This window comes from Notamacropus eugenii, chromosome 1 (genome assembly GCF_028372415.1).
Source record: "Notamacropus eugenii isolate mMacEug1 chromosome 1, mMacEug1.pri_v2, whole genome shotgun sequence".
NCBI lineage: Eukaryota > Metazoa > Chordata > Mammalia > Diprotodontia > Macropodidae > Notamacropus > Notamacropus eugenii.
The window spans coordinates 725,423,321-725,448,847 of NC_092872.1; the positions used below are offsets into that span (position 1 = coordinate 725,423,321).

The following is a 25,527-nucleotide window of genomic DNA, read 5'->3' on the forward strand; positions in this document are numbered from 1 at the left end:
CGAGCCCGGGAGCCCGCGGCGCCCCTGCCCCGCCCGGGGCCTGCCCGCTCCCGGCCTGCCCCCCCTCCCCCCGCTTGCACCCGGAGCTCAGGCCTCGGCCCCCTCCTGCAGCCCCCTTCCGAGCCTTCTTCTCCTTCAGGCGACCCCCCATCCTGCCCTGCGGGGACGCCTCCCCTCCCCTAAGCTGACCTTGGCCCCCGCCTCCGATTGATGGGGGTCCCCCGCGTGCCCCTGTGAGCCCCGAGTGACCGGGGGATGCGGGCCGAGTCCTTGGGCTCCAGCAGCGCGCTCCGCCTCCGCGACCCCCTCCCCCGCTGAGCCGGGCCGGGCCCCCTTCCCAGCGGCGGCCGCCCCGGGCGCCAAGATGTGGCTCAAGCTCTTCTTCTTGCTGCTCTATTTCCTGGTCCTGTTCGTGCTGGCCAGGTTCTTCGAGGCCATTGTCTGGTACGAGACTGGCATCCTGGCCACCCAGCTGGTGGACCCCGTGGCGCTCAGTTTCAAAAAGCTCAAGACTATCCTGGAGTGCCGGGGTTTGGGCTACTCCGGGCTGCCCGAGAAGAAGGATGTCCGCGAGCTGGTGGAGAAGTCCGGTAAGGAGCCCCCCAGGACCCCCGGAGGCCCGGGGCCGGGAGCTGCACCCGGCGCCACTTCGCTGTGGGAGCTGGAGCTCTCCTTCCCGGAGGTCCGAAGACTCGGCTCCTCCTGTGGGTCTTAGGCAGGACCTGAGACCGGCTTCTCTCCAGCAGAGACAGTGAGAGCTTTGCAAAACCCTAGGGGGACGGGAACTCTACCTCTGATTGGTATAGAAAACTCGCTTCTACCAATGCAGCCTGCCTCCTGCCCAACTCTTTCTAGCTGCAGCTGCCTAGAACCTTGAGGTCACACGACTGACCCAGGGTCACACCACTCAGTGTGTGAGGCCATGCTTTGAGGGCATCCCTTTCTCCATCGTGCCAAGCTACCTATTAAAACCTCATGGTGGTGTGTATGTAAGAAACAGCGATTATCCTGATGATGGAGCTGGGCACTGCAGCTGTGGATTTTTCATATCCTGGGGGTTTTTCCTTCATAAATAGAATAGAATAGAGGGTTTTAAGTTAGCGGTCTTGTGAAGTTCTAAGCAATTGTATTGGTTTTCTGGTCCTCTAAAAGAAAATGTGAGATTCCTTCACTTTGTGTGATTTGTGTGGTTTTTTTGGAAAGTTTGTAGGAAGTAAATAACCCTTTCAGCAGGAGGCCTCCTTAACCTGGCGTTATTTCCCAGCAACTCAGACTTTGGTCATAAACAAATAGAAAACATGCTTATGGTGAATGTATCATTCTAAAATTTCAATTTATAAATGGAAGTGTGTATCTGTATGTATTTACATACATTCATGTTTATGTATATACATATGTGTTCACTCCATTTATAAATTGAAATATATACACATATGTATATGGAATTTATATATTCTCATGATTTTCGTGTGTATATGTAAATTTTTGTTTTATGCACATGTATACCCTGTGTGTATAATATCAAGGCAGCTTGTCCTTTGTTTACCTTGTTAGAACTCTTGGTTAATCACTGAGATTGTGAAGATTCTTAGTTAGGCCCAAGGCTTGAAATTTACAGGGAGGAGCATGCTTCTGTAGTGATAGGTTTTTCATAGAGAAGAGTACTTTGTACAAAGAATGAAGTCTGTACTCTAGAAAAGACTCTAGAAGGTTGGGTGAAAGTTTAAGGCATCCTTCCTTTTTTTGAAAAGGAGCTTTGGGAGAATGTTTTTCTTTGACCACCCTTTCTCATTTTGGTTTGGGTTTCCATTTTTCCTGCATTGTTAATCCTTGCCACTGACAGCCGTAGGTTAATGGATTAAAACACCAGAAAATGAAACCAAATGTAACACACAGGAACCCGATTTGAAACTCTTACAGACAATTGACTGGCTGAAAGATACATTTTTGACACAGTGTCAATGACAACAGTAACCTTAACTTTTTCCCACTGAACTCTGAAATATACATTTTGTAAGAGCCAAGAAAAATGTTCATTTTCTGTACTGGAGGAGTATTACTGTATTTGTTTAAAAGGTTTCCTCCCTGTTCCTTCCTGTCCTCACCCCCCTCCATGTACACACATGCACACAAAGAAATGTATATTTGCTTTCAAATTTTCCTTCCTGGACCGGGAATGTGCTGTAGTGAATGGTAGGCTGGGTTTCTCTAGGTGACTGTTGAAACTTTTGTTTCTAGCGTTGTCTGCTCTGCGTTTGCAAGGCTAATTATTTCCTACAGCACTTCCCTATAGCTATGTAATGTGTTAGATATGAATATTAACTCTTTCAGAGAATTTATTAGTTACCATTTAAGGTGACAGTGTTATTAAGCCCATACGTGACCCATATTATCTCTCTACCAAAAAAGTTCTTTTTTTCCTTTCTTTTTTTCCTTAAAAGTTCCTTTCCTTTTTTCTTTTCCTTCTTTTTTTCCCCTTCCTTTCCTTTTTTCTCCTTTACTTTAAAGGTTTATTTTAGATTTTTTTTTTCTCATAAAGAATACAGTGAAGTAACCAAAGTCAAAGGCTCATAATACCCATATTAATAAATGTGCACTAGTGATAACAGAAATGAAACCTGTCTTATAGAAATGATTTGCCCTAGAAATATAGTATTATAATTTTAGGCCTAGTCAGATGAAATTAAAGTTGTCTAAAAACTAGACAACTAGGTTGTTGCAGGCATCCTTTAAAACCTCAGCTGATATTACCTGAGGATGGTTTTATTCCCATCCCACTTAAAGCTAAGTCAAAGTCTGTACTTTGAGTTGAGTGTTCTTTAGAGTTCAGTTGATGGTGAAAATTCATAGTTGTTTTTCCATTGTTCTGAGAGGTCAAGTTTTTGACCCTTAATCACATCACAGGCTCCGTTACTCATTTGCTACATGATCTTGGGCAAGTCCTTCTGCATCCCAGGAACTAAATCTTTAAACTGACTGAGTTATTTAACAGTGGACTATTTATAAAGTTATGTGCAGCCTAAGCAAAAAGATACACTATGCAAATTCTTGTGGTTATTGTGATCTACTTTTAGCTATTGATAGAAACTCAACAGCATTTTTATGTTTCTACAGCAGGGTGATAGAGTGTTTAGCTATATAAAGCTAATTTCAAAAATTGTGGAAAAGTAGATTTAGAGGTGAATGTTTACCCTTTGAAGTTTTGTTCCTCTAACTCTTTTTTCTTCTTTAGGAGACCTGATGGAGGGTGAGCTTTATTCTGCGCTCAAGGAAGAAGAAGCATCAGAGTCTGCTTCTAGCACCAACTTCAGTGGTGAAATGCACTTTTATGAGCTCGTGGAAGACACCAAAGATGGCATTTGGCTGGTTCAGGTATTTGGATGGGTAGTTCATTCATACTCATTTCAGAACTCAGGCAGGAGAGGTGATCTTTGCAGAGAAGACATTAGTCACCAGGACTTCTGTGTAGGAGGTCATCTGAGCCAGCTTTCCCAGGCAATGATGGTGGGTAGTGATGGCGGGCAGCAGGCAGCTTTTGTGCATCAACTGTTGGCTATTGAGTCCCAAGGGAATGAAAAGGAAGACCCATTGCCTTTATTCAGTTGTCTCCACCATTGTCTTTTTCCCTTCCCATCCCCCAGAATGGATTGGATGAGTATTCGATTGGGTTGTTCCATCTGCTTTTCAAGTCCTTTAAAAACAAGCAAGCAAGTTTCAAGAGAAACTGTTGGGACAAACTTTTAACTGTGTATGTGGAGGTAAAAATATATTCAACACAGTTGGAGACATTGACTAAATTAGAGTTTTTCCCTTCAAAGTTAAATCAAGTTCAATAAAATCATGGTATTTTAGATTTGATAGGAACTTTACAGATAATTAAACCCAGCGCCTTCATTTTCATGGTGAATAGCTTGTAAGGTCATAGAGCTGGTTGTGCATATCTCAGGATTTGGAAATCCAGTTTAGTACATTTTTTTCCTTTTTCTTTTCCCTGGAGCCTGGAGGGAGCCAGGTAGAATAGAAAGAGGCCTGGGCAGGCAGTCAAGAGACCTGGATATGGAGGCCATTGGTGGCACCATTGAATTGCTCCATGACCCTGAGCCATGTCCCTTACCCTCTGTACTTCAGCAGTATCATAGTGATAGTGAGCATTTCTGGAGAGACTTTATGTCTGCCTGGCACTTTGCATCCTCCTTGAAACCTTGGGATTATCCCTACTTTATAAAAGAAGAAACTGAGGTCAGGAGAGGTTAAGTGTCAGGGTCAGCCGGCTAAGGAAGGGTCTGAGGATGTTCTTGAGACTTGGTTCCATCTCAGCAATATCTAGCTCACTTCAAACAGAGGCCCAAGGACCTTTCTTTGTGATCTGAGGGGCTGGGCCCTCTCCTCTTCCAAACTTTCTTGTATTGACTTTGTACTTAGTATGTGTGCATTGTTTCCCTGTATAGAAGGGATCCTCAGAGGTCAGGGCCTGGCAGATTCCTCAGCACCTGGTGCACAGCAGCAGGGGTTATGGGTTTTTTTAAGTCATAATTGAAATTGAGGGTATTTGGTGTTGAGGAAATAGAAATAATTCTTTAGGCCACTACTCTCTTATTTTTTCCTCCAAAGATTTTTAAGTGAACTGTTATCTTCAGGTAGCCTGAGAGCCATTAGCTTGAAGGGGCTCTGTTTTTCAAAATGTCAGTGATTTATCAGGGGACTGGTTCTTCTCTGTCTGCGGGATGTATTTCAACTCTCTTTTCATATCAAAAAAGTCAGGTTTCCTCAGAGTTCCCTGTTCAGATGGGATAGGCTTATGATGCCATTGGTGGAGGAAAGTCCACACAGCTTGGCCCCATTTCTGAAAGGCCCAATTTGAGAGAGTTGTCTGGGGCATCCAGAGGTTGACTGATGTGTGCCTGCTGTGTGTCAGGACTGGGACTTGAACCCAGCCCTCTTGGCTTCCAGACTGCCTCACTGTCCCCAAGTCCAAGTGTATGCTTGTTCTCCCATAATCTCCATTTTCTGACTTGGGTTAGTGGCAGTCTTCTCTCCAGTTGGGTTTTTTCTGTGACATTGAGAAAGCATTTGGGGAAGTACTGCACTGCTGCTATTGACTCTCCACACATCTTTGTGTATGCTCTGTGCTTTAAAATAAATAAATAAATCAAGTTGCCACTGATAAACTACCTGGTGAAAAGGTGTCAGACAGGAGCATGCAACGGGCTTGGAGAGAGGTGATTATGGGAAGGGGCCCAAGCTAAGAGAGAGAGCCCTCTGCCAGCGCTTGGGGGCTCCTCCTGGTCCTGAGCACAGTGCTTCCCAAGAAAGGAGATTTGCCCACCCGTGATGCCTAGTACTTCCCTCTGCCTTGGAGCTGGGGACACGCTTCTTTTCTGAACCATCATCATGTGTGGCTTTCTTCTCCTTCTCTTTTTTCTGAGTTACCGTGGGCTTCATTAACTTACCATCCTGTTGAATCAGCTGGGTGACACAGCATCCCTCTCCTAAGATGCTCTAGTCCCTGGCTTTGCTTTTGTGTCCTCTACAACTTGGAAAGTACCAAACAGACTTGAGTATTCAAGATGAGGCCACGCTGTGCCATTGGCAACAAGCTGGAATGCTTGATGTTTTTTCTCCAGCTCATGGGCAGAGTGGCTTTGACATTGACTCTGCCACTGAACTAGGCACGACCCAAGTCTCTCCAGTTTGTTTGCTCATCTGTAAAATGGGGCTGCTAATACTACACCGGCCCCCTCGTGGGCTCCCAGGAGTGCGAGGAACATGCATGCTACCTACCTGAACTTCTCACAAAGTGCTGGGTAAACCTTTAAGTAGTATGTCAGTGTGAGTTATGAGTACTGTCTCCTTACTAATGTAGCATCTTTACTAGTTTCCATTTATAGCACCACTATTTTCCACATTGATCAGTAGCAATTGTTTACTCATGGCAGTCATTCCTGGTCCAGGGCCTCCCTGGTACCTTTTTTCTAAGCACTGTAGATTCCTTGTCACCACATAACCCTGAGTCTTGGCCCACACCAAGTTCAGTGCCCAGTTTTTTCTTCATTCCACTGGCTTTGCCTCAGCTAAATAGTTCTTAACCTTTCTGCTGATTCGGCTAGGGATAGTCTGAGTACTAACTGCTCTCAACTGGGGTGTTGGAGAATTAATAGAAGAACTGAGGGGCCAAGGCAGCATCAATAGTAGGGAGCCAGATTTATGGAACGTGCTTGTTAACAGCCGGGAAGGAAGGGAGGGTGTGGCTGTTCTAAGCCTTTCGGGACAGGAGATCACAATGTTTGTTACAACTATTGTGTTCATCCATTGACTACCTGAAGAGTTAATGGTGCTTTCAAAAGTTCATAATTTTTATTCCCAGGGAATAGTTGATGCATAGGCTGGTGTCCTCCCATGCCAACCTAACCTGGGACTGTGACCAGCGCAATGGCAAAATGTCCTTAAATTTGCTTGAGCCCTTCTTTAATGCTGCTATTTGGCTGGAATGTAGATTTTGAAACTTAATTGAAAAAATACCGTCATGATGAAATGCTGACCTATAGACAATGGAAACCATTATTGACTTTAAGTCTGACTGGCCTGATTGAAGACATTTGCAGTCAAGTTGCCCTTGATCTGATACCAGCTTATAAAATCATAGTGTGTCTGAGCTGAAGGACACCCTACCTACCTGATCCATCCCTTTCATTTTACAGGTGAGAAAACAGGCCCAAAGAATTCTTGGCAGAGAAAGGATCAGAACTTAGGTATCTTGACCCATGGCCAGGCCACTGCCCTTGGACACAGAAGGCGTGTCCATAGCCACCCTGTTCAGTCCACACCCCAACAGGCAGTGTCCCTCACACTTTCTCTGGATCGTCATCATTCGAGCTTTATGTCATCTGTAAATCGGCGAACATGTTCAACAATCTGGGGGGCTTTTCTACTCTACCACTCTGGGGTGACTCTGTATTGTAATATAGGAGTGATAACATTTCCAAAATGGTGCCCCCAAGATATGTGTGAATTCTCAATCCAAGTTTCACCGATGAAAGGAGGGATACTTCTGCCCCAGGCCTTCAGTGTCTTTCTCCCCTCCTTGCCTGCTCTGGTAATGGTGGTTGGGGAACTTGTTACTGGCTGGAGTTAGGAGACCTGAGGCTTACTTAGACTTCTTGAGAAGAGATGCCCACCAAGAGTGGGAAAAAGGGAAAATGAATTGGGAGATATGGGTGCTTTTATAGACTCTCTGTGCTCAGTGGTGAAAGGATAGATGGTTTGAAAGAAGAGTGAAGCTTTCCTTCTTTCCTTGTGGGGTTGATGACCTTTTTTTCAGCCATGAGATGCTTATGGTTGTTCTTTGCCGGGTTCTGAGAGCCCCTTCCTCACAGCGTGTGACTGCTGCTTCAGACCTGGCCCAGCACAAACCTTCAGGCCGTCTTGTCTTCCATCTTGGGCACCCCTCTGTGTGTAGCAGGCTGTTCTGGCTAGGCTACTAAAATCAGAGACTACCATAGCTCCGGTGGCCTCAATCAAGAAGCATTTTATTAAGCACCTTCTGTGTGCTAGAGACTTTGCTAAGCGCAGGGCTTGCAGTTCCCCAGCCTTCAATACAGGACATGTGCCCAGGCAACACAGTGAGGGGAAGGGGACCTTGCAGCCCCCAAAGGAAATAGCCTGGGGCAGAGCAGGGAGTGTATGAGGAGGTCTAAGGCTGAATCCACTTGGAAAGGTGGAGCCAGCCAAATTGCAAAGGGCTTTGACAGAGGTCTGTGCTTTACCTTGAAGACATGGAGCACCTGGTAAAGCTTCTTGTGGAGGACAGTGCCGGGGGTGGGCTTGTGCTTTAGAACTGTGAAAGATGTATTGGTAAGAGGAGAGACAAGCTTTGGGGAGCCCCAGTAGGAGGCTGGGGTGGTAGGCCAGGACTAGGATTTGCCAAAGTCTAAGTCAGGGACGGGCAGCAGTATTATTGTAGAGCCTGTGAAGCTGAAGGAGGTGAGTAAGAGTAAAGATTGGAGGTGACTCCTCCGTTGTCTACCTGGAGAATTTGAAGAATGGAGGTCATTGCAACAGAAATAAGCAGGTTAGGAAAGGGGGTGAGTTTTCTAATGGCAATGTACGTAGCACTTGAAGGTTTGCAAAGTGTCTTACATATCTGATTTCATTTGGCCCTTCAAACTGCCCTGTGAGGTAGTTACTGTTATAATTACCATCTTACAGATGAGGAAACTGAGACTGCAGAGTTAAGTGACTTGCCCACGGTCACACAGCTTATAAGTATCTGAGGCCAGATTGGACTGAATTCTTCCTGATTCTGGACCCAACCCTCTCCTCCCTGCACCACCTAGCTGCCTGAGTTTAGGAGGAAAGAAACCAAGTTCTGTTTTATGTTTAATTTGAAATGCCTATGAGACATTCAAGTGGATATATCCAGCAGATGGTTAGAGATGTGTCTGGCACCTAGTAGGTACTTAATAAAAGTGAATTGATAAAATGTCAGTGTGGAGCTCAGTGAGAGATGAAGGTTGGATGTATTGATTTCGAAGTCATCTACACAGAGGTAGTATTTCTATCCATGGGAGCTGATGAGAGAGGGAGGGAGGGAAGAAAAAGTAGTCTGTTAGATGACAACAACACCCCCTTTTAGGTGAGGGAGCAGGTAATTAATTGTCTGAATCAGACTTTAAGAAAACTCAGTTTTCGTATAGAAAGTCCTTTTCAAAAACCGTAAGACTTCCTGTCAGGCTGTGGACAAAGCACTTTGCAGCTGTGTTAAGTATCCGTTGCAGTTATAATATGCTTTCAGGTAACGGTTAAAATAACCTCTCTTATATTGATTTTCTGGAGGCTTAAGAATAGCCCTCAGATGTTGGAATTGTGCTCATTTCATGCCCAAAGCTTTTTAGTAAATGTCTATTTGATCTTTTTAGTTCCAAAGTTGTCATACTATAATCTCAGTGTACACAATTATCCCAAGTTGTGAACACAAGATTGTCCATATTGCCACGTGTAACCCACATAAGAAGTTGTATGGATTCTTACTCAGTAGGTAGAGATCTGTAAAAGAAAAATCTTCTAAAAAATTTTTTTAAATTCAGTTTTATTTTTAGTTCCAAATTCTCTCCCTCCCTCTCTTCTCTACCTATTGAGAAAGCAAAAAAACCAAAATTCATTAAAAATTGTTATAGTCATGCAAAACAAATTCTTCATTAACTGTATTCAAAAAAAAAAGAGGAAAAGAATATGTTTCAGTCTGTCCTAGGAGTTCATCAGTTCTCTCTGTGGAAGTGGATAGCTTTTTTCATCATGAGTCCTTTGATACTGTGCTAGTTCAGTGCATCCTGGGTCATCTCCAGTCATCCTGATGAATATCTAGTCACTGGATTCAGGTGGCTCTGGAGGAGAAGAGAGGCTGGTGACCTACACAGCCCTCCCTCACTCAACACAAAGTCAAGTGCAAGTCACGTCATCCTTTCTCTGATGGCATGGTCTTCTTCAGCCACGAAGGACAAACATAAGATCGTTGTGTTTATCAGAGAAGCTAAGTCTTTCACAATTGTTACTATTATAATGTTGCCATTACTGTATATGTTGTTCTCCTGGTTCTGCTCCCTTCACTTTGCATCAGTTCATATGGATCTTCCCAGGTTTTTCTGAAACCACTTTCTTCGTCATTTCTTACAGCACAGTTGTATTCCATTGCATTCATACACCCCAACTTGTTCAGCCATTCCACAACTGATGGGCATCCCCTCAGTTTCCATTTCCACACCACAAAAGGGTTGCTATAGATATTTGGACATATGAGTCCTTTTCCCTTGATATCCTTGGGATACAGACCTAGTAGTGATATGGCAGAGTCAGAGAGTGTGTGCATGGTTCCAAAGTATCTAGAATGGTTGGATCATTAACAGTTCTACCAACAATGCATTAGTGTACTTATTTTCCCACATCCCCTGTAGCATTTGTCTTTTTCCTTTTCTGTCATGTTAGCCAATCTAATAGGTCTGAGGTGGTGCCGCACAGAGTTGTTTTAATATGCATTTCTCTAATCAGTAGTGATTTGGAGCAGTTTTTTGTTTTTTCTTTTGCATGACTAATAGTAGCTTGGATTTTATTTCCCCTGAAAGCTGCTGCTTCATATCCTTTGACCATTTACCAATTGGGGGGTGGCTACCAATAGATCTCAGAGCTGGGTTGGGTAAATAAAGAAATTGGCTTTGCCACAACACCTCACCCCTTCGATGCTCTCCCCAGCATTTACTGGGAACACTAAGGAAAAGAAGAGGCATTGTGAGGTGATGAGCAGAGTACTGGACCTGGAGTCAGAAAGACCTGGGTTTGAATCTTGCCCCAGACACTTACTGGCTGGGTGACCTTTCTGATCCTGTTTCCTCACCTGTGAAATGAAAGTTTGGACTTGATTACCTCTCCCATTCCACCCCTCTCTGATCATGTGATCCTTTGCCACCCAGCTGCTGGGTCAGCAGGATGGCTCCCTCCCTTCTCTGTTCGAGTTTCCCTCTCTGTGAGACCCGGAGGAACTGCACCATCAGCTGTACTCACACACCCCTCCACCCAACGCTAGCGCCATGCCCATCTCAGGGATCATGAAAAATGAAACTAGGTTTGTTTTCTCCAAAAAAAAGATGGCAGAGATGCCTGTTCTACTTATCTAACTTTTAATCGAGTGGTAGGAGAACTTAGAGCAGCTGTGAAAATAGCCCCTGACCCCAAGAGATGCCCAAGGACCAAAGTGCATGAGGCATCTGCTCGGGAGGAATGGAGGGTCCTCCTCTCCTTCCTGCTACCTTTGGGCTTTGTTTGGTTTTATTACCGAAGGCAGGAAGAGGGGAAGAGGAAAAACAGGAGAAGAGTTGTTTTTGTTTCCTTTTTGAAGCCCTTGACTGAGGAGCAGGTGGGAGAGAGATGGTGTGGAAGGATTCAGGAACAGGGCTTTGTCACACTTTGCTGTGGGCTAGGGAGAGAAATAGCTCTCTTTGGGATTCCACATTTCCATTTTTGTGTGTGACTTATGTGGATAGAGAATCTTCTACCAAAATACATCCAAATGGGAGTTTCCACGCTGGATGGGTGCCCTCACCCCCCTCACTTTGAGGACACTGAACTCCAGGTTGTTTTCCCATCCTGGTGCTCGGTTTCCTGTCACCTCTGGCCCCTCCTCATCCTCCTGTCCTGTAAACAAGGATGCCACCCACGGCCACTTCTCTATACATTGTTTCCTCCAGTGGCCTCATCTGTTGTACCTCTGCAGGTGACTTCCATGTCTCTAGCTCATCCCACAGTTGTAGGCCATTATTTCCATTGTTTGCTAGGAATTCTCACCTGGATGGGCACTAGCCCTCTGCGGAGTTCAGAACACTTCTTTGATCCCTGCCCCAGCCCCACAGTCTCCTTTTCTTGATATAAACACCAGTGTCCTCCTGGCTTTGTGGAGAGATGGAGGGTCTGTCCACTCGCTGGCTTCTTGTGGTTGGGCATCTGCAAGGGGCTGTGGCCCTGAACTCTCACTTCCTGCTGCAGCTTTATTGTTCAGGACCCCGTCTCTTCTCCCTAAGAGTTTTGTATTCCCCTTCTAATTGATCTTCGTCCCTCTTTGGTCCTTCCACCACCCAGTGACTCGGCTCACCCTTAATAGGTTTGTGGATGACACAGAGCTGGGAAGGATGGAGCTGGCCTATGAAAAGATGTGGGTGGGTCTAGAATGTGGGACAGACTTCCCAGGGAAAATGTGAAATCTTACCCTCAGATTTAAGAAATTGACTTGAGAAATTCTAAGTAAGGATAGGTACAAGTTCATCTGAAAGAGGTAACAAAAGTGACGATAATAACCATGACTGATATTGGTATAGCACTGCCATGTGTCAGGCACTGTGCCAGGCGCTTTTACGACAACCCTGAGAGGTGGATGTTCTTGTTATCTCGATTTTTAGGAATGAGGAAACGGAGGTCAGAAAGGTTGTGTGACTTGCCCAGGTTCACACAGCTCGTGTCTGAGGCCAGATTAGAACTCAGGTCTTTGTCAATGCAGGTCTGGTGCTCTGCCCACTGTGCCACCAATGACAGACTAAGAGCTCCTGAGGAGGTGTGATATGTCCAGGGATAGGCTGGGGCACCACTGAGGTTGGCCCTGGTTGTGGGGGGGAGCAGCCGGGGCCTATGGGTTAGGGTGCAGAGGTAGGTCTCCAGCCTGATGGAGATCTCAGGTTCATGGCTATGAAGGTTTGATTGATAACTGGCCGTGCTAAACCTACAGAATAGAAGGTTGGGAATGAGGGGATGATCGTCATATCCAAGTGGATATGGAGGCTTTTGTGGTGAAAGGGGAACTCAGTTTGTTTTGTTTGGCCACTGAGAGAGAGTGAGGAACAAGGGAACAAATGAAGGCTTGGTATAAAGACAAATGTCCGAGAGTGGCGTGAGGTGGTGCACTGGGCCTGGAGGCAGGAGGAGCTGAGTTCAAATCTGGCCCCAGACACCTCCTAGCTGTGTGACCCTGGGCAAGTCACTTCACCTCTGCCTGCCTCAGTTGTTTCAGCTGTACCATGGGGATAATAATAGCCTCTCCCTCCCAGGGTGGTTGTGAGGATCAAATGGGATGATATTAGCAAAGCTCAGTGCCTGGCACATAGTAGGTCCTTTATAAATGCTTATTTCTTTCCTTTCTTCTCACTCAGACTCTTCTAACAAAAGTTGGGTGGCTACTGATAAGTATCTCACCACAGGGATTCTTGTTCATGGATAAATGGGACAAGATGGTGTCTTGTGCTGTGAATGGCAGGTTGTAGCAGCTTCATGGGCCAGGCATCACAATTTGCACCCACTGGCAGTCAGAGCTGGGGGACCACTTGTCAGGTAGATCAACCACAGCATTTGGTCACATTGAGGGAAAGAGGAGGATGTCAGGAGGGATTGAGCTAATTCTCATGTGGCTGCACCAAGGAAGAGAAGCTGGAGGAAAGCGTGGGGCAGGCTGCTCAGCTCTGTTCACTTGCGTGTTCTCTGCCAAAGGTACAACAGAACAAAGGTACCTCATGAGACTGACACCCAGGTTACAAGTGTGGCGGTAGCTAGAGAACTCTTGGCTGCCCTGATGACTCAGGCATCAGCAGAGCTGGGCGTTAAGACTATCAAACCACAGCCAGTAATAACTTACAAGCTGTGAGAAGTGGGAGCAGGCTGGAGGAAAGTGAATGTGGCCAGGAAGAGAACACACCATAGGCCAGGGAACCTGACTTCCATCCCCAGCTTGATTCTGGAAGGTAGTAAGGATTAAAGGGATGGTCAATAAACATCTCCAAAAGGAAACAGTTAGTTATCCCAACAAGCCTGGCTTCATCAAACACTGCTCATCCTAGGGAGCTGAGCAAAGGATGCTAAAAGCATACGAGCTTTTGCCTAGAGTTGAGAGGGAAAGATGTAGGTTAAATTTCAGTGTTTCTTAGACTGTGGGGGTCTCAAGCGGACAAAGTTTAAGCATCCTTGGGTTAAATGATAGTACAGTTGAGTAAGCGTGGAGCCAGGTGAATGACTAGGTCCCAGAAACAAGTCGCCAGTGGAATGCCTTAGGAATCCGTGCTTGCCCTTGTTTCTGTCAGTGACAGATGGAAACAGAGGTGGTCTGCAGATGATACTGGATGAAAGTCAGGTTGCAGAAGGAACTTGACGGATTGTTATTGGTAGAGTGAATCTAATAAGATGAAATTTAATTTTTTTCATTTAATAGGAATTTTTTTCCTCCTTCCCCCCATCCCAGTTGAGAAAGAAAGCCAAACCCTTTGTAACAAACATGCATAGTCAAAAAAAACCAAACCCAGGCACTGACCATGCCCAGAAATGCATCTCAGACCCTCACCTCCCTGTCAGGAGGCGGGTGGCAGACTTTGTCATCAGTCCCCTAGAACCACGGTTTGTCATTGCCTTGATCAGAGAATACAATGAAACTGAAGAGGGAGTAAATGGACAGATTCATGCTTGGGTTTAGAAGATCAACTGTACAAGTACAAGCTACGCTGCCATAGGAGAGGGAGCAACAGGGAGTCAGTCTTGCTACAGAAGAATCTTGTTCTTGTCTGGACTAACAGTGATCAGTGCCCAAGCCCTAATGGACTTCCGAGGCCATGGCGCTCTTCTATTCAGGATCCTTTCAGAGCTCTCTGTTGCTGCCAAATAAAATAGGATTCAAGTGTGAACCTCCCCAGAATGATTCCAACCTACTCCTTCAGCCATGTGTCATAGTCTACACTCTAGCCAGACTGCAGCATTTTCTCTGTACCAAGTTCTACTCCTCCTGTATCTGGATTCAACAGATGTGTTCACCTAATGCATTCCACCTTACCAGATGGAACCTTCCACCCTTTTCCCCAGCCCAGCAGTTCCAGTGTCATTCTGCTTTTGAGACTCAGCTCAGAGGCCATGCCCTCTTCCACGTAGCTGGTGCCAATCCCCATCCTCCCTGGGGGAAGTCAGCTCTCCTCTGGTTCTCCTAACAGCTGGTCATCTCTGCATCCAGCTCTCCCTCTGTTTTATTTTAGTATTTGGGTATCTTTTCTTCCTAATGGAAGGTCAGTTCCTGTAGAATCAGGTCTGGCTTATCTTCTAGTACCTATAGAGTGTTTTGCACATAGTAGGTACCTTGCAAATAAATATTTGATAATTGAATGAAGAAGTCTGGGGTGTGGGTGCTAGTTTTTGTGTGGTACTACCTAGCTGGGTAAATTTAGAAATGCCATATAACTTTTGGGGCTCGTTTTCTCCTCTTGCAAACTAGGGAGAGCCTGTGAGATATCTGTTTCTAACGTCTTTTCATCCTTTAAAATGGCCTGGTGATTCTCCAGAAAAAGCCACAGAAATAAAGGTGGTCATGTTGAAACTTACACTCTGGTTTAGGAATAGGGTAGGGATGAGGAAAGGAGCTGGACCTGGGATCCATTGGTGACAAACGTCTACAATAGCAGGCATCTTAAACACACTGTGTTTAAGAGAAGTTATATTCCTTCTTCCTCAGCCCTCTCCCCTCCTACTTATCCTGTGACTGTCAAGGGTAGCACCATCCTTCCAGGCCCTCTGGCTCACAACCTGAGTCATCTTAGACTCCTCACTATCTCTCACCCTGCCCATATCTAGTCTGTTTTCAAGGCTAGTCCGCTTTCCCCTTTGCAACATTTCTCCAATGTGCCCCCTTCTCTCCTCTGACGCTGTCCTCATCACCTTACACGTGGACTGTTGCAGTAGCTGCTGGGGTGGGGGTTGGGGGACCTGCCTGCCTCAAGTTCCCCCCCACTCCAGTCCATCTATCCTCCATTCAGTCACCAAAGTGATTTCCTAAAGGTCCAGCCACATCATCTCCCCCTACTCCACAAACTCCAGTGGTTACCCCTTGTTGCCTCCAGGAACAAATACAAAATTCTGTCTTCAGCATTCAGAGTCTCTCATAACCTAGCCTCTCCACACACACCTTACACCACGTTGTGTTCTGGCCTCCAGTTGTTCCCTCAACAAGACACGCCATCTCTCTGGCTGTCCCCCATAGGAATGTCCCCCTGACTGCCGACCTTCCTAGCTTCCTTTAAGCTCCATCTAAAACCTCACCTCCTACCAGAAGATGTCCCCAGGCCCCTTCATCCCAGTGAGTTCACTCTGCAAGTTGTTTTTGATTGGTCCTGTATATAATTTGCTTTGTGTATATTTGTTTTCATGTTGCCTCCCCCATTAGATGGTGAACTTGAGGAGAGGGACTGTCTTTTGTCTCTTTTGTATCCCCAGCACTTAAGCACAGTGCCTGGCACCCAGCAGGTACTTCATAAACGTTTGCTCATTGATTGGTCCTGAAGGCAGCAGGGAACCACTGAAGTGCTATGGAGGGAACCAGACCTGCTCCTTAGGAAGGTCCCTTTGGCAGCTGAGCAGAGGGTGGGCTGGAGTGGGGAGAGAGTAGGGGTGGGGACACCCATCAGAGGCCATTTCAGTAGTGTAGGCCTGAGATGATGAGGGCCTATAGTGAGGAAAGATGTAGCATAGGTAAGGTCACCAGGCCTTAGAGACTCATTAGACCATGGCAAGTGGGAGGGGGGAGACCAACAGTAGCACGGGAGTTTGGAGGAAGGACAGGGGTTTGCCATGTTGCCTCACAAGACCTGTGGGAGTCCTCTGGGCTGGTTCAGGGTGTCCTCAAGGTCAGAACTGTGTTCAGAATACTAAGGTGTTTTAGAGTTGCAATGATGCAGTGGATAGGGCATCAGGCCTGGAGTCAGGAAGCTTCATCTCCCAAGTTCAAATCCAGCCTCAGACACTTACTAGCTGTGTGACTCCAAGAAAGTCACTTAACCCCGTTTGCCTTGTTTCCTCATCTGTAAAATGAGCCAAAGAAGGAAAAGGCAGACCACTCTAATATCTCTGCCAAGAAAACCCAAATGAGGTCATGAAGAGTCAGCCATGATGGAAACAGCTGAAGAGCAGCAGACATTGTGCTAAACCCCAGAGGCACGAGAAAGGCACAGGACAGATGCTGGCTCCAAGGAGCTCACAGTCTAATGAGGGAAGCCAGCATATAGAGGTGGGGAGGGGTGGGCACCAGGTTTGTACCCAGCTAGCGGAATGCTGAAAACCCACAGCTAGGATGGGAAATGACCTGACTTGGTGGGAGTTGAATCCAGAAGGAATTCTTCTTGCAGTGATGAGTTTCTGGAGGTCATGAAATTCAGGCAGGGGAAGGAATGATAAGATGAATTTCTAGTGCTTTGGATCTCTCCATCGTCCCACCTACACCCTCCCTGATCCGATGGGGCTGGGGGTGAGGGCATTGCCGAGGAGGTGTGAGTTAGAGAGGTGGATTCATCTTGCAGAATGGTGAGTTTCTGAAGATCATGAATTCCAGAAGAGTAGTCAGATGGAACATGATAGAGTCCTGAGACCAAAAAGTTAGAGAACTCGTTAAACCTTTTTCAATAATTGTATTTCAGAATCAGCTTGATTAGTGGGAAACTTTTCTTCCAAATTCAGGTGCTGTGAAAAATGAAGCACTGTATAGTCTTTCTGTGTGTTTTATTTGAGCAGGCTGCAAGCCTCTGCATGAAGTTAGAAATGAGGATTGGCTGTCATTTGTCATTGTGGATAATTGGGTCTTTAAACACAATTTATAATTTATTGTTTTAACATTTCAAAATCTCCTTTTCCAAGCAGCCAACATTATAGATGGTTTTTTAGATTATTTCTTTGATATCCGCATCGTTTAAAGCATTTAATGAGTATCTGGCCCCAGGGCAGATCCTTCTCTTTCCTCCCTGATGAAGACATATGAGAATTTGATCTAGGAAAAGGCTGTCATGCTTGTTATGACTTGAACCCCAGTTGAGAATTGGCTGTGACAAATTGAGGCTCAGACTCTGAGCGGCAGTTTGGAACTTTCCCAGAAAGCCCTTCTTCCTGAGTATGTCCCAAAATGAGCGATCAGACACAGTAACTTGGTGAAAGAGTGACCTTGTGGTCTGATGAATGGTCAAGGTTTGCTTCTTTCCATGTAATATCTGACTTCGGAGTTATTCCTCAGGTAAAAGAAGCCAGCTTGCTCTTTGACTCAGTGGGGCTACTTTCTGGCTCCATGTAGACCCTGTAGCAATGAAGGAGGAGTCCATGTTTCTGCTTTTTCTGCTGTTCATTTTATCAGGTTAGCATTTTAAGGGGAAGTGATGACGTGGCATAGGAACTAGACACTGGGGATAAGAATCGCTTATTTTCAGAAACTGAATTAATAAGCTACTGCAAAGTAGGCTTGATTCTAATTTTGGAAGTTGACACCTGTCTTTTTCCTTCTGGCCTTAGGTCATAGCAAGTGACAGAAGCCCGCTAGTGGGGAAGGTGCACTGGGAGAAAATGGTGAAAAAGGTATCCAGATTTGGAATACGCACAGGAACCTTCAATTGCTCCAGCGACCCCAGGTGAGCCCTTCGGACTGTTCTGGACTTCTGTATTCTATAGGTCTTACAGAGAGTGACTTTATCAAAATGGTAATAAACACAAGGGGACTTGTAAGCCCAAAGCCGATGGCCATGCTGAGCCTAGTGCAGCTGCTAGCACCTGCCTGGTCATCCTAATGCTGCAGGCTGAGAGGAGGAGAATCCACCCAGAGAATGTTTCTGTGTCTTTCACAAACTCCGTGCCCTCTGTGACTCAGAATCCTTTCAGTGCAGATGCTTTATCTTCCTTCTTGAATTCAGCATTTCTCTTTTGATCAAAAGATAAGAGCTATGGGTTTCCTTTTTGCTTCAGCTCTTAGTGATAAAGCCTTCTGCCTCCAGTTCTTTTCTCTGTGTACCTTATCCCTCAGAGAACCCCTCCCCCTCTGGACCCCTTGTGTGTTGATGAATTCTGAAGCTACCTCTCTAGCTCTGACTGCCTTCTGTCCAAGTGCACCTTCCCAGCTAAGGTTCTTGACTGCCCTTTGGACACCTCAAGCCTGTCACTTCCCTAGCACTTTGAGATTACTGAGGGTATGATCTCCCCAATCGACCCAGCAGGCATGAGGTGGGAGCTGGAGAGATGAGTGGTGCTGCAGGCCCAGTAAGGTCAGGTTATTTGTTCCCACCTCCTCTAGCTGTGTCTTCTCCATCTCTTTTCACTTGGCACCACCACAGTCAGTCAGGACATCCCCCTTCCCACCCCTTTCTTCATAATCTCAGAGCTAGAATATTACAAAAGGAACACATTCAAATTTTTCATGTATCCATCCTCTGGCCTGATGCACTCTGCTGCCAGTTTAATCATCCTGAAGCACCATATTCTTTATCTCACTGCCTGACCATAAATCTTCAGTGGTTTTCCATAACCTACAAGGGGAAGGTTCAGATTCTTGGCTCTAGAGATCTATGGGATTCTGGGACTTCTAAAACAGAAAGTAGAGGCCTTGGCAATCACATAGTCCTGACTGTTGAAGACACCCAGAAGTCAATGATGATTACAAAGGTTGCTAGGTAGCCCTGGGTTTTAGAGTTAGAAGTCCTTGACCTGGTGAGCTTAGCCCCGAGCCTGCACCTGACTGACTTCCCTTTCCTGACATTTCATCCTTTGGCTCTGATCAGTCCAGATGGTCTCCTCACTTTTTCCTGAGCATACTAGGACAGCCTGTACTTCTCAGCCTGCCACCATCTCCGCACTCCTGCCTTTTGAACCCTCTAAGATGGCGCTAAAGTTGGCTTTCTTCCAAGGAAGCTTTTCTTCCTGCTCAGGCTACATTCCTCTCTCTTTGTGGTGCCTTACCACTTGGCCCTTCCTTGTTCTCTGCTTATTTTATGTGTTCATATTATTTCTGTAATTGGATGGTAAGCTTGAGGATGGTGGGTGCTCTGTTTTGTCCCACACCTTGGGTTTTGGGAAACAGTCTTGATTTCATGGAAAGCGTACTTTAAGAAAAGCCACATGTCCTGATTTGGGGATCAGAATTGGTGATCACAGGCTCTTTGCCACCATGCTGTGGGAGGTACTTCTGAAAACCTTATTCCTTTAAGTAAAATCTCTGCCTCTTGGAAGACTGCCTCCAAATCATTGTTCTGAGTAAACTGGAAGGGTCATAGGGACATCCCCCCAAGATTCAGGGATCCTATTCCAAGCTTGTAACTGTGTCAAGATCTGTTTATTGGTCATAGATCCTCTGCTCATAGAATGTAGAAGAAAGTAAACAGAGTCCATTTCTGCTGTTCTCTTGGGTTCTCCACTGTGTGTACATTTATTTTGGGGTGAGAATTACCCAAAGAGCTTGTTCTCACTTTTATTCAACAAGAGAGACTTTTAAAATGGATACTGGGTAGGATTTCTTTTAAACATCTTTGAATGAATGAAATGAATGAAATCTTTTCATGAAAAGTGTCAGTTTCTCGATGTTTGATGAGGATTAGCTTTTCTAACCCTATAAGACACACTTCTAAGAAGCCATCAGTGATGATCAGACTCTGCTTTCTTCTTGCCTATATCAGGTACACAGACAGTGTGGGAAGCCGCATGACAGAAGGCGCTCTCTGCATCTGTCCTCTTGGACTCTCACTGCATTGCCTCGTGTTGTGTTCTTGTCATCCTCATTTGTGTCATTTTCCTGGCTCTGCTTATTGCCCTTTGCATCAGTTTATTGAAGTTCTCACATTCTTCTCTGTGCTTGTCATATCCATTGTAGGGACTTGTATTTGTTCAGTCAGTCAACAAACATTCTTAGATGCCTACGCTGCATGGGAGGAGGTTCTGGTGACATAAGTGTAAAAGCAAAACAGAAAGTCCCTGCCCTCAAGACAAGACAGACACGTGAATGCATAGATAAAGATGCTGACAGATAGAATAATTACACATTTATTATGTGGTCATGGGAATGATACCTCCAGAACCCAATGAAGCCTGTTGAAGGTGGCGGCTCTTGAGCTGAGCCTTGAAGAGAGGATGAGAAAGAAAAGCATCCCAGGCATAGAGAACAAATGGGCAAGAGATGAACCCTCTAGCAGGAAATGGTGGGGGGAGGGTGGAAGGGGTGGGATTTCATAGCAAATTTCTCAGACAAATATCTCATTTCTCAGATACATGGAGGACTGAACCAAAATTATAAAAATAAGAGCCATTCCTCAAAATGATAAATGGTCAAAGGATATGAAAGCTATCAAGTCATATGAAAAAATGCTGTAAATCACTAATAAGTAGAGAAATGCAAATTAAAACACCTCTCAGGTACCACCTTGTGCCCAGATTGGCTAACCTGACAGAAAAGGAAAATGACAAATGCTGGAAGGAATGTGGAGTACTGTTGGTGGAGTTGTGAACTGGCCCAACCATTCTGGAGAACAATCTGGAACAATGCCCAAAGGGTTATAAAACTGTGCCTACCCCTTGCACCCAGAAATACCACTGCTGGTTCTGTATCCCAAAGACATCAAAGGAAAGGGAGAAGGAGCCATATGTACAAAACAATATTTACAGCACCTCTTTTGGGGCACCCAAGGGATGCTAATCAATGGGGGAATAACTGGACAAATTATGGTATTTGAATGTGGTAGAATACCATTGTGCTGTAAGAAACAATGACAGAAAAAACAGGGAAGTCACCTAAGACTGATGTGGAATGTAGTGAGCAGAACCAGGAAAACATTTCACATATGGTAATGGCAATAGTATAACAGTGATCACCTGTCAAAGACTTAGCAACCCTGACCATCCCAAAGGATCCGGGATGAACAGTGCTCTCCAGCTGCAGAGAGAGCAGCGAGGAACTCTCTGAGTGCAGAGTGAAGTATATTTTTTCACTTTCTTTACATTTTTTGATGGTTTTTTTTTTCAACATGTCTAATGTGGAAATATGTTTTTCATGACATTGTATGGGGGAAGAGGTGGAGAGAGAGAATTTGAAACTAAAAATAAAAATTTTCTTTAAAAGAGCAAGTATTTTTTTCCCCTCTGCATTTCCAATTTCTGCTCATCCTTTAAATCCCATCTCCTCCATTCCCCCCATCTCACCTTTGTCTGAACTTTGGCTACACACTCTACAATGCCAGCTTGTACTTCATTTATTGATATTGAAAACAAGTACTTACTAAGCTCCTGCTGTGGCCCATCCCTCTGTTAGGTGCTAGAAATATCTATGGGCTAAAGACTGGGAATGCGAATTTAAGCCAGAGATTGGCAGCTCATTTTCTGTTCTTTGTGTGTCTTTATGATAACCTTGGTCACTGGGGAGCTGGATAGATGGGGCATGTTTAGAGCTGCCCAGTAAGATGTTTGCACATGGCTGAGGCTGGGGGACCCATTGTTCTTGGCTCATTTCTGTACTTTTTTTGTAGGTACTGCCGGAGGAGAGGCTGGATACGCTCAACCCTCATTATGTCTGTGCCTCAAACCAGTACTTCCAAAGGAAAGGTGATGCTCAAGGAGTACAGTGGGCGCAGGATGGAAGCGGAGCATATTTTTAAGTGGATAACTGCGCATGCAGCATCTCGCATTAAGACCATTTATAACGCAGAGCACTTGAAAGAGGAGTGGAACCGGAGTGACCAGTACTGGGTGAAGATCTACCTGTTTGCCAACCTCGACCAGCCGCCAGCCTTCTTCTCCGCTCTCAGCATCAAGTTCACCGGACGAGTTGAGTTCATCTTTGTCAATGTGGAAAATTGGCAGAATCGGAGCTCAATGACTGACATTGGCATCTACAGCATGCCATCCTACATACTGAGAACACCTGAGGGGATCTATAGATATGGCAACAACACAGGTGAATTTCTGTCCCTTCGGGCCATGGATTCCTTCCTGCGCTCCTTGCAGCCTGAAGTCAATGATTTGTTTGTCTTAAGCTTGGTACTGGTCAACCTTATGGCCTGGATGGACCTGTTTATCACCCAGGGTGCAACCATCAAGCGGTTTGTTGTCCTCATCAGCACTTTGGGGACGTACAATTCTCTCCTCATCATTTCCTGGCTGCCAGTGCTGGGCTTCCTACAGCTCCCTTACTTAGACAGCTTTTATGAGTACAGCTTAAAATTACTAAGGTATTCCAATACCACAACACTGGCTTCCTGGGTGAGGGCTGACTGGATGTTTTATTCATCCCACCCTGCCCTCTTCCTCAGTACGTATCTTGGACATGGCTTACTGATCGATTACTTTGAGAAGAAGCGGCGCCGCCACCACAATGCCGAGGAGGTGAATGCCAACAACCTGGAGTGGCTGTCCAGCCTGTGGGACTGGTACACCAGCTACCTCTTCCACCCCATTGCTTCTTTCCAGAACTTTCCCGTGGACTCAGATTGGGACGAGGACCCCGACCTGTTCCTCGAGCGCCTGGCTTTCCCAGACCTGTGGCTGCACCCTCTGATACCAACTGATTATATTAAAAACTTGCCAATGTGGCGTTTCAAGTGTCTTGGAGCGCCTTCGGAAGAGGACGTGTCAGAGGGGTCTCAAGAGCCTGAAAATGACTCAGATGGTGAGAACAGTGACACTTTCCCCAGGGAGACAGAAGGGCCCAGCCCCTCCAGCCCCCCTCCAGAAGGAAGTCACCGTGAGAACAAAGCTTGCTCGTGTGCCGGCAGATACTGTCAGACTGGCCCCCAGGAAAGGGGACGACGTGGGTCGTATGGGTCATATGACGCGGGGGAAGATGGGGAGCCCGACTGGCTGTCCTGGCCCGCTGCCATGTTGCACTGTACTGAATGTGTGGTCTGTCTAGAGAACTTTGACCATGGCTGTTTGTTAACAGGCTTGCCCTGCGGCCACGTGTTCCATCAGAATTGCATCGTCATGTGGCTGGCCGGGGGCCGGCACTGCTGCCCTGTCTGCCGGTGGCCTTCTTACAAGAAAAAGCAGCCACGCGGACACCAGCCGCCCTTGTTGAACGACGCCCCGTCCTAACATGCAGCACTGTCCTTTGTAACTTTGACTCACGTAGGGCTCGCCTCATCAATGTTAGTCACAATGTTTTCGTGGTTTGAAGTTTAGTTTAATGTTAGTGCCGTGACCAGAAATATACATTATGCTAACGTTAATGGCAGAATTATTTGGTTGCCTTGTGTGTCAAAATGGAATGCATACTTAATTGTACAAACTTTTATTTACAACTGAATTGGAAGCTGAGCAGTTGATGTTTTTTGTAAGCACAAAAAAGTGAGACAAATTTATCCTAGCAAGAGTTGACAAGTTAGGGTTCAAATTCTAATGAAATTGACAGTTGCTTATCCTAAATGTTTCCTCCCTTTTTACAGTCTCTGTTTAGCACCTTTGGTTGAATAATGTATCTCTGAGACATGAAATTTAAGAAAATCTATGAAATAAATTATTTTAAACCCAGAAGGCTGCAGACTTTCCAAAACACAATCATTTTGGATAAAGTAAGTAAACATAGATATAGATGTCTGAATATTTGATTTATCTGTAAAAACTAATAAAATATAATTTTGGTCTCTTTTACAAAAGAATAACATAAATCATTGAAGTCTGGTTGGCTGAGAAATAGTGCTATGCCAATTTGCCATCAGTTTTCAATTAGTTTTATCTGGGAAGAATCTCATAATAGATTTTCCCAGTTCTCATTGCCTACTTTTCAATAAAAACCGTTGGATGGTAGAATTGTCCCGTTCTTAATGACTAACTTAGAGGTACATAAAGGCTGAAATCCTTCCTTTTCAGGGTGGTTTGTGCCCAACTGTTAAATGAGTGCTGTTTTGAAGGACTTCAAATTACTAAGTTCTTATTAGCATTAAATTCTTTTTTGAAACAAAATTAGAGCAACTCATGTGCTTTGATGGGACCATGCAGTCCTTTCAAAGAAACAGTTCCTTAGCTTTCTTTTAGGAGAAGCAGCAGTTGGGTTGCAGTGATATAACAAACTAGAAATGTCACATGAACAGAGCTGATCTTTGTTGGAAAAATACCAACTCTGTGAAGTTTGACTCTCCGGGAGCCTGAGTCATCCCTCAACTCTTGTCAGGGTGAGAATTAATAAGACTTTTGTCAGATTCTACTGGGGGTGGAGAGTTGAAAGAGAACATTCAGGATTGACAAAGTGAACTCCAAAGAAATCAGATACCCCTTTGTTAAAATAATCATTTTCAGTCAGTTTCAGACTCTCCTGATTACTGTTCTGCACATGGTGGCATTCAGTGACTTTAGTCTCCTTCGAAAAGGTAGAGGCTCTTCCATTGAGACAGACTGTCACTTCTCTTGTCTGTACCATGATTCTGGGTACTTGGAAGGATCTCCAGTAAGTTATTTTTAATTGGATGTACAACTCTCTGATACCTTAGGATCCTCTTTAAAAGCCTCTCCTTTGTGGAGAATCCACTTTAATAAGTCCCTGCTACTCATCCATTGGTCCCAGGCCCCAAAAGGGAGTCTAGCAATTAAGCTTTGAGTACTGGCTAATGGCAAGAGGGTGAAAGGAGTTATGGCCAGCCTCAGAGCCTCACCTGGCTCCAGTTCCCTCCAGCTTGACTTCTCTGGAGATTCTTTGATCTTTTGGAGCTATCTCAGGTCATTGGTAAGATATCAAGTTTGTGAATTATTCAGGTAACCTTATTTCTGATCTGCTTCCAACCTCCACCAGAAGAAGGGCTATAATGTGGACAGGAGAGATTCCAGTCTACTTTTCTTTCTGTTTGCTCCTAATAAAAGGTTATTGGGGGGAAGGGGAAGAGAGTTGAAACATTCAAAGGATAATTTAATCCGATCTCTTGATTATCAGAACTTCAGTTATCCATGTTGCCTTTTTTTTCCTACAATGAGTACTGTTGGCATTTTTTTTTTTTAACTAATAAGATTCCCTCTCATACTTCAAATTTTGGTTTTTCTCTCTCTAATTTGGGACTTCAGAATTCAAAGTTTTTGAAAAGGTTAAAAAATAAATTATTCTGAACCATATTCATATAAATCATTCATCTTGATAGCATCCCTCTTAGAACCAATCAGAGGGAAGGGATCTTTATTTCATAACTGAATAACCAGGTTATTCATGGCAGGAGCATCAGTTTAGACCCAGAAAGGATATTAGAAGTCATTGAGTCCAAC

The 25,527-nt window shown here is 45.1% G+C and overlaps 1 protein-coding gene across 1 annotated transcript; it reads left to right on the forward strand.

Moving 5' to 3' along the window:
- The first annotated feature begins 211 nt into the window (after nucleotides 1-211).
- RNF103 (ring finger protein 103) lies at nucleotides 212-23,936 on the forward strand. The gene is made up of 4 exons (XM_072636934.1): nucleotides 212-590; nucleotides 3,233-3,372; nucleotides 17,827-17,942; nucleotides 21,813-23,936. Exons 1-4 carry the CDS (start codon nucleotides 365-367, stop codon nucleotides 23,374-23,376), a joined length of 2,046 nt encoding a protein of 681 aa, XP_072493035.1. The 5' UTR covers nucleotides 212-364; the 3' UTR covers nucleotides 23,377-23,936.
- Nucleotides 23,937-25,527: the final 1,591 nt, after the last annotated feature.

Coding starts and splice junctions, on each gene's coding strand:
- RNF103 (XM_072636934.1), top strand. CDS start 365: ATGTGGCTCAAGCTCTTCTTCTTGCTGCTCTATTTCCTGGTCCTGTTC. Junction 591..3,232: donor CGAGCTGGTGGAGAAGTCCG/GTAAGGAGCCCC, acceptor TTTCTTCTTTAG/GAGACCTGATGGAGGGTGAG. Junction 3,373..17,826: donor ATGGCATTTGGCTGGTTCAG/GTATTTGGATGG, acceptor TTCTGGCCTTAG/GTCATAGCAAGTGACAGAAG.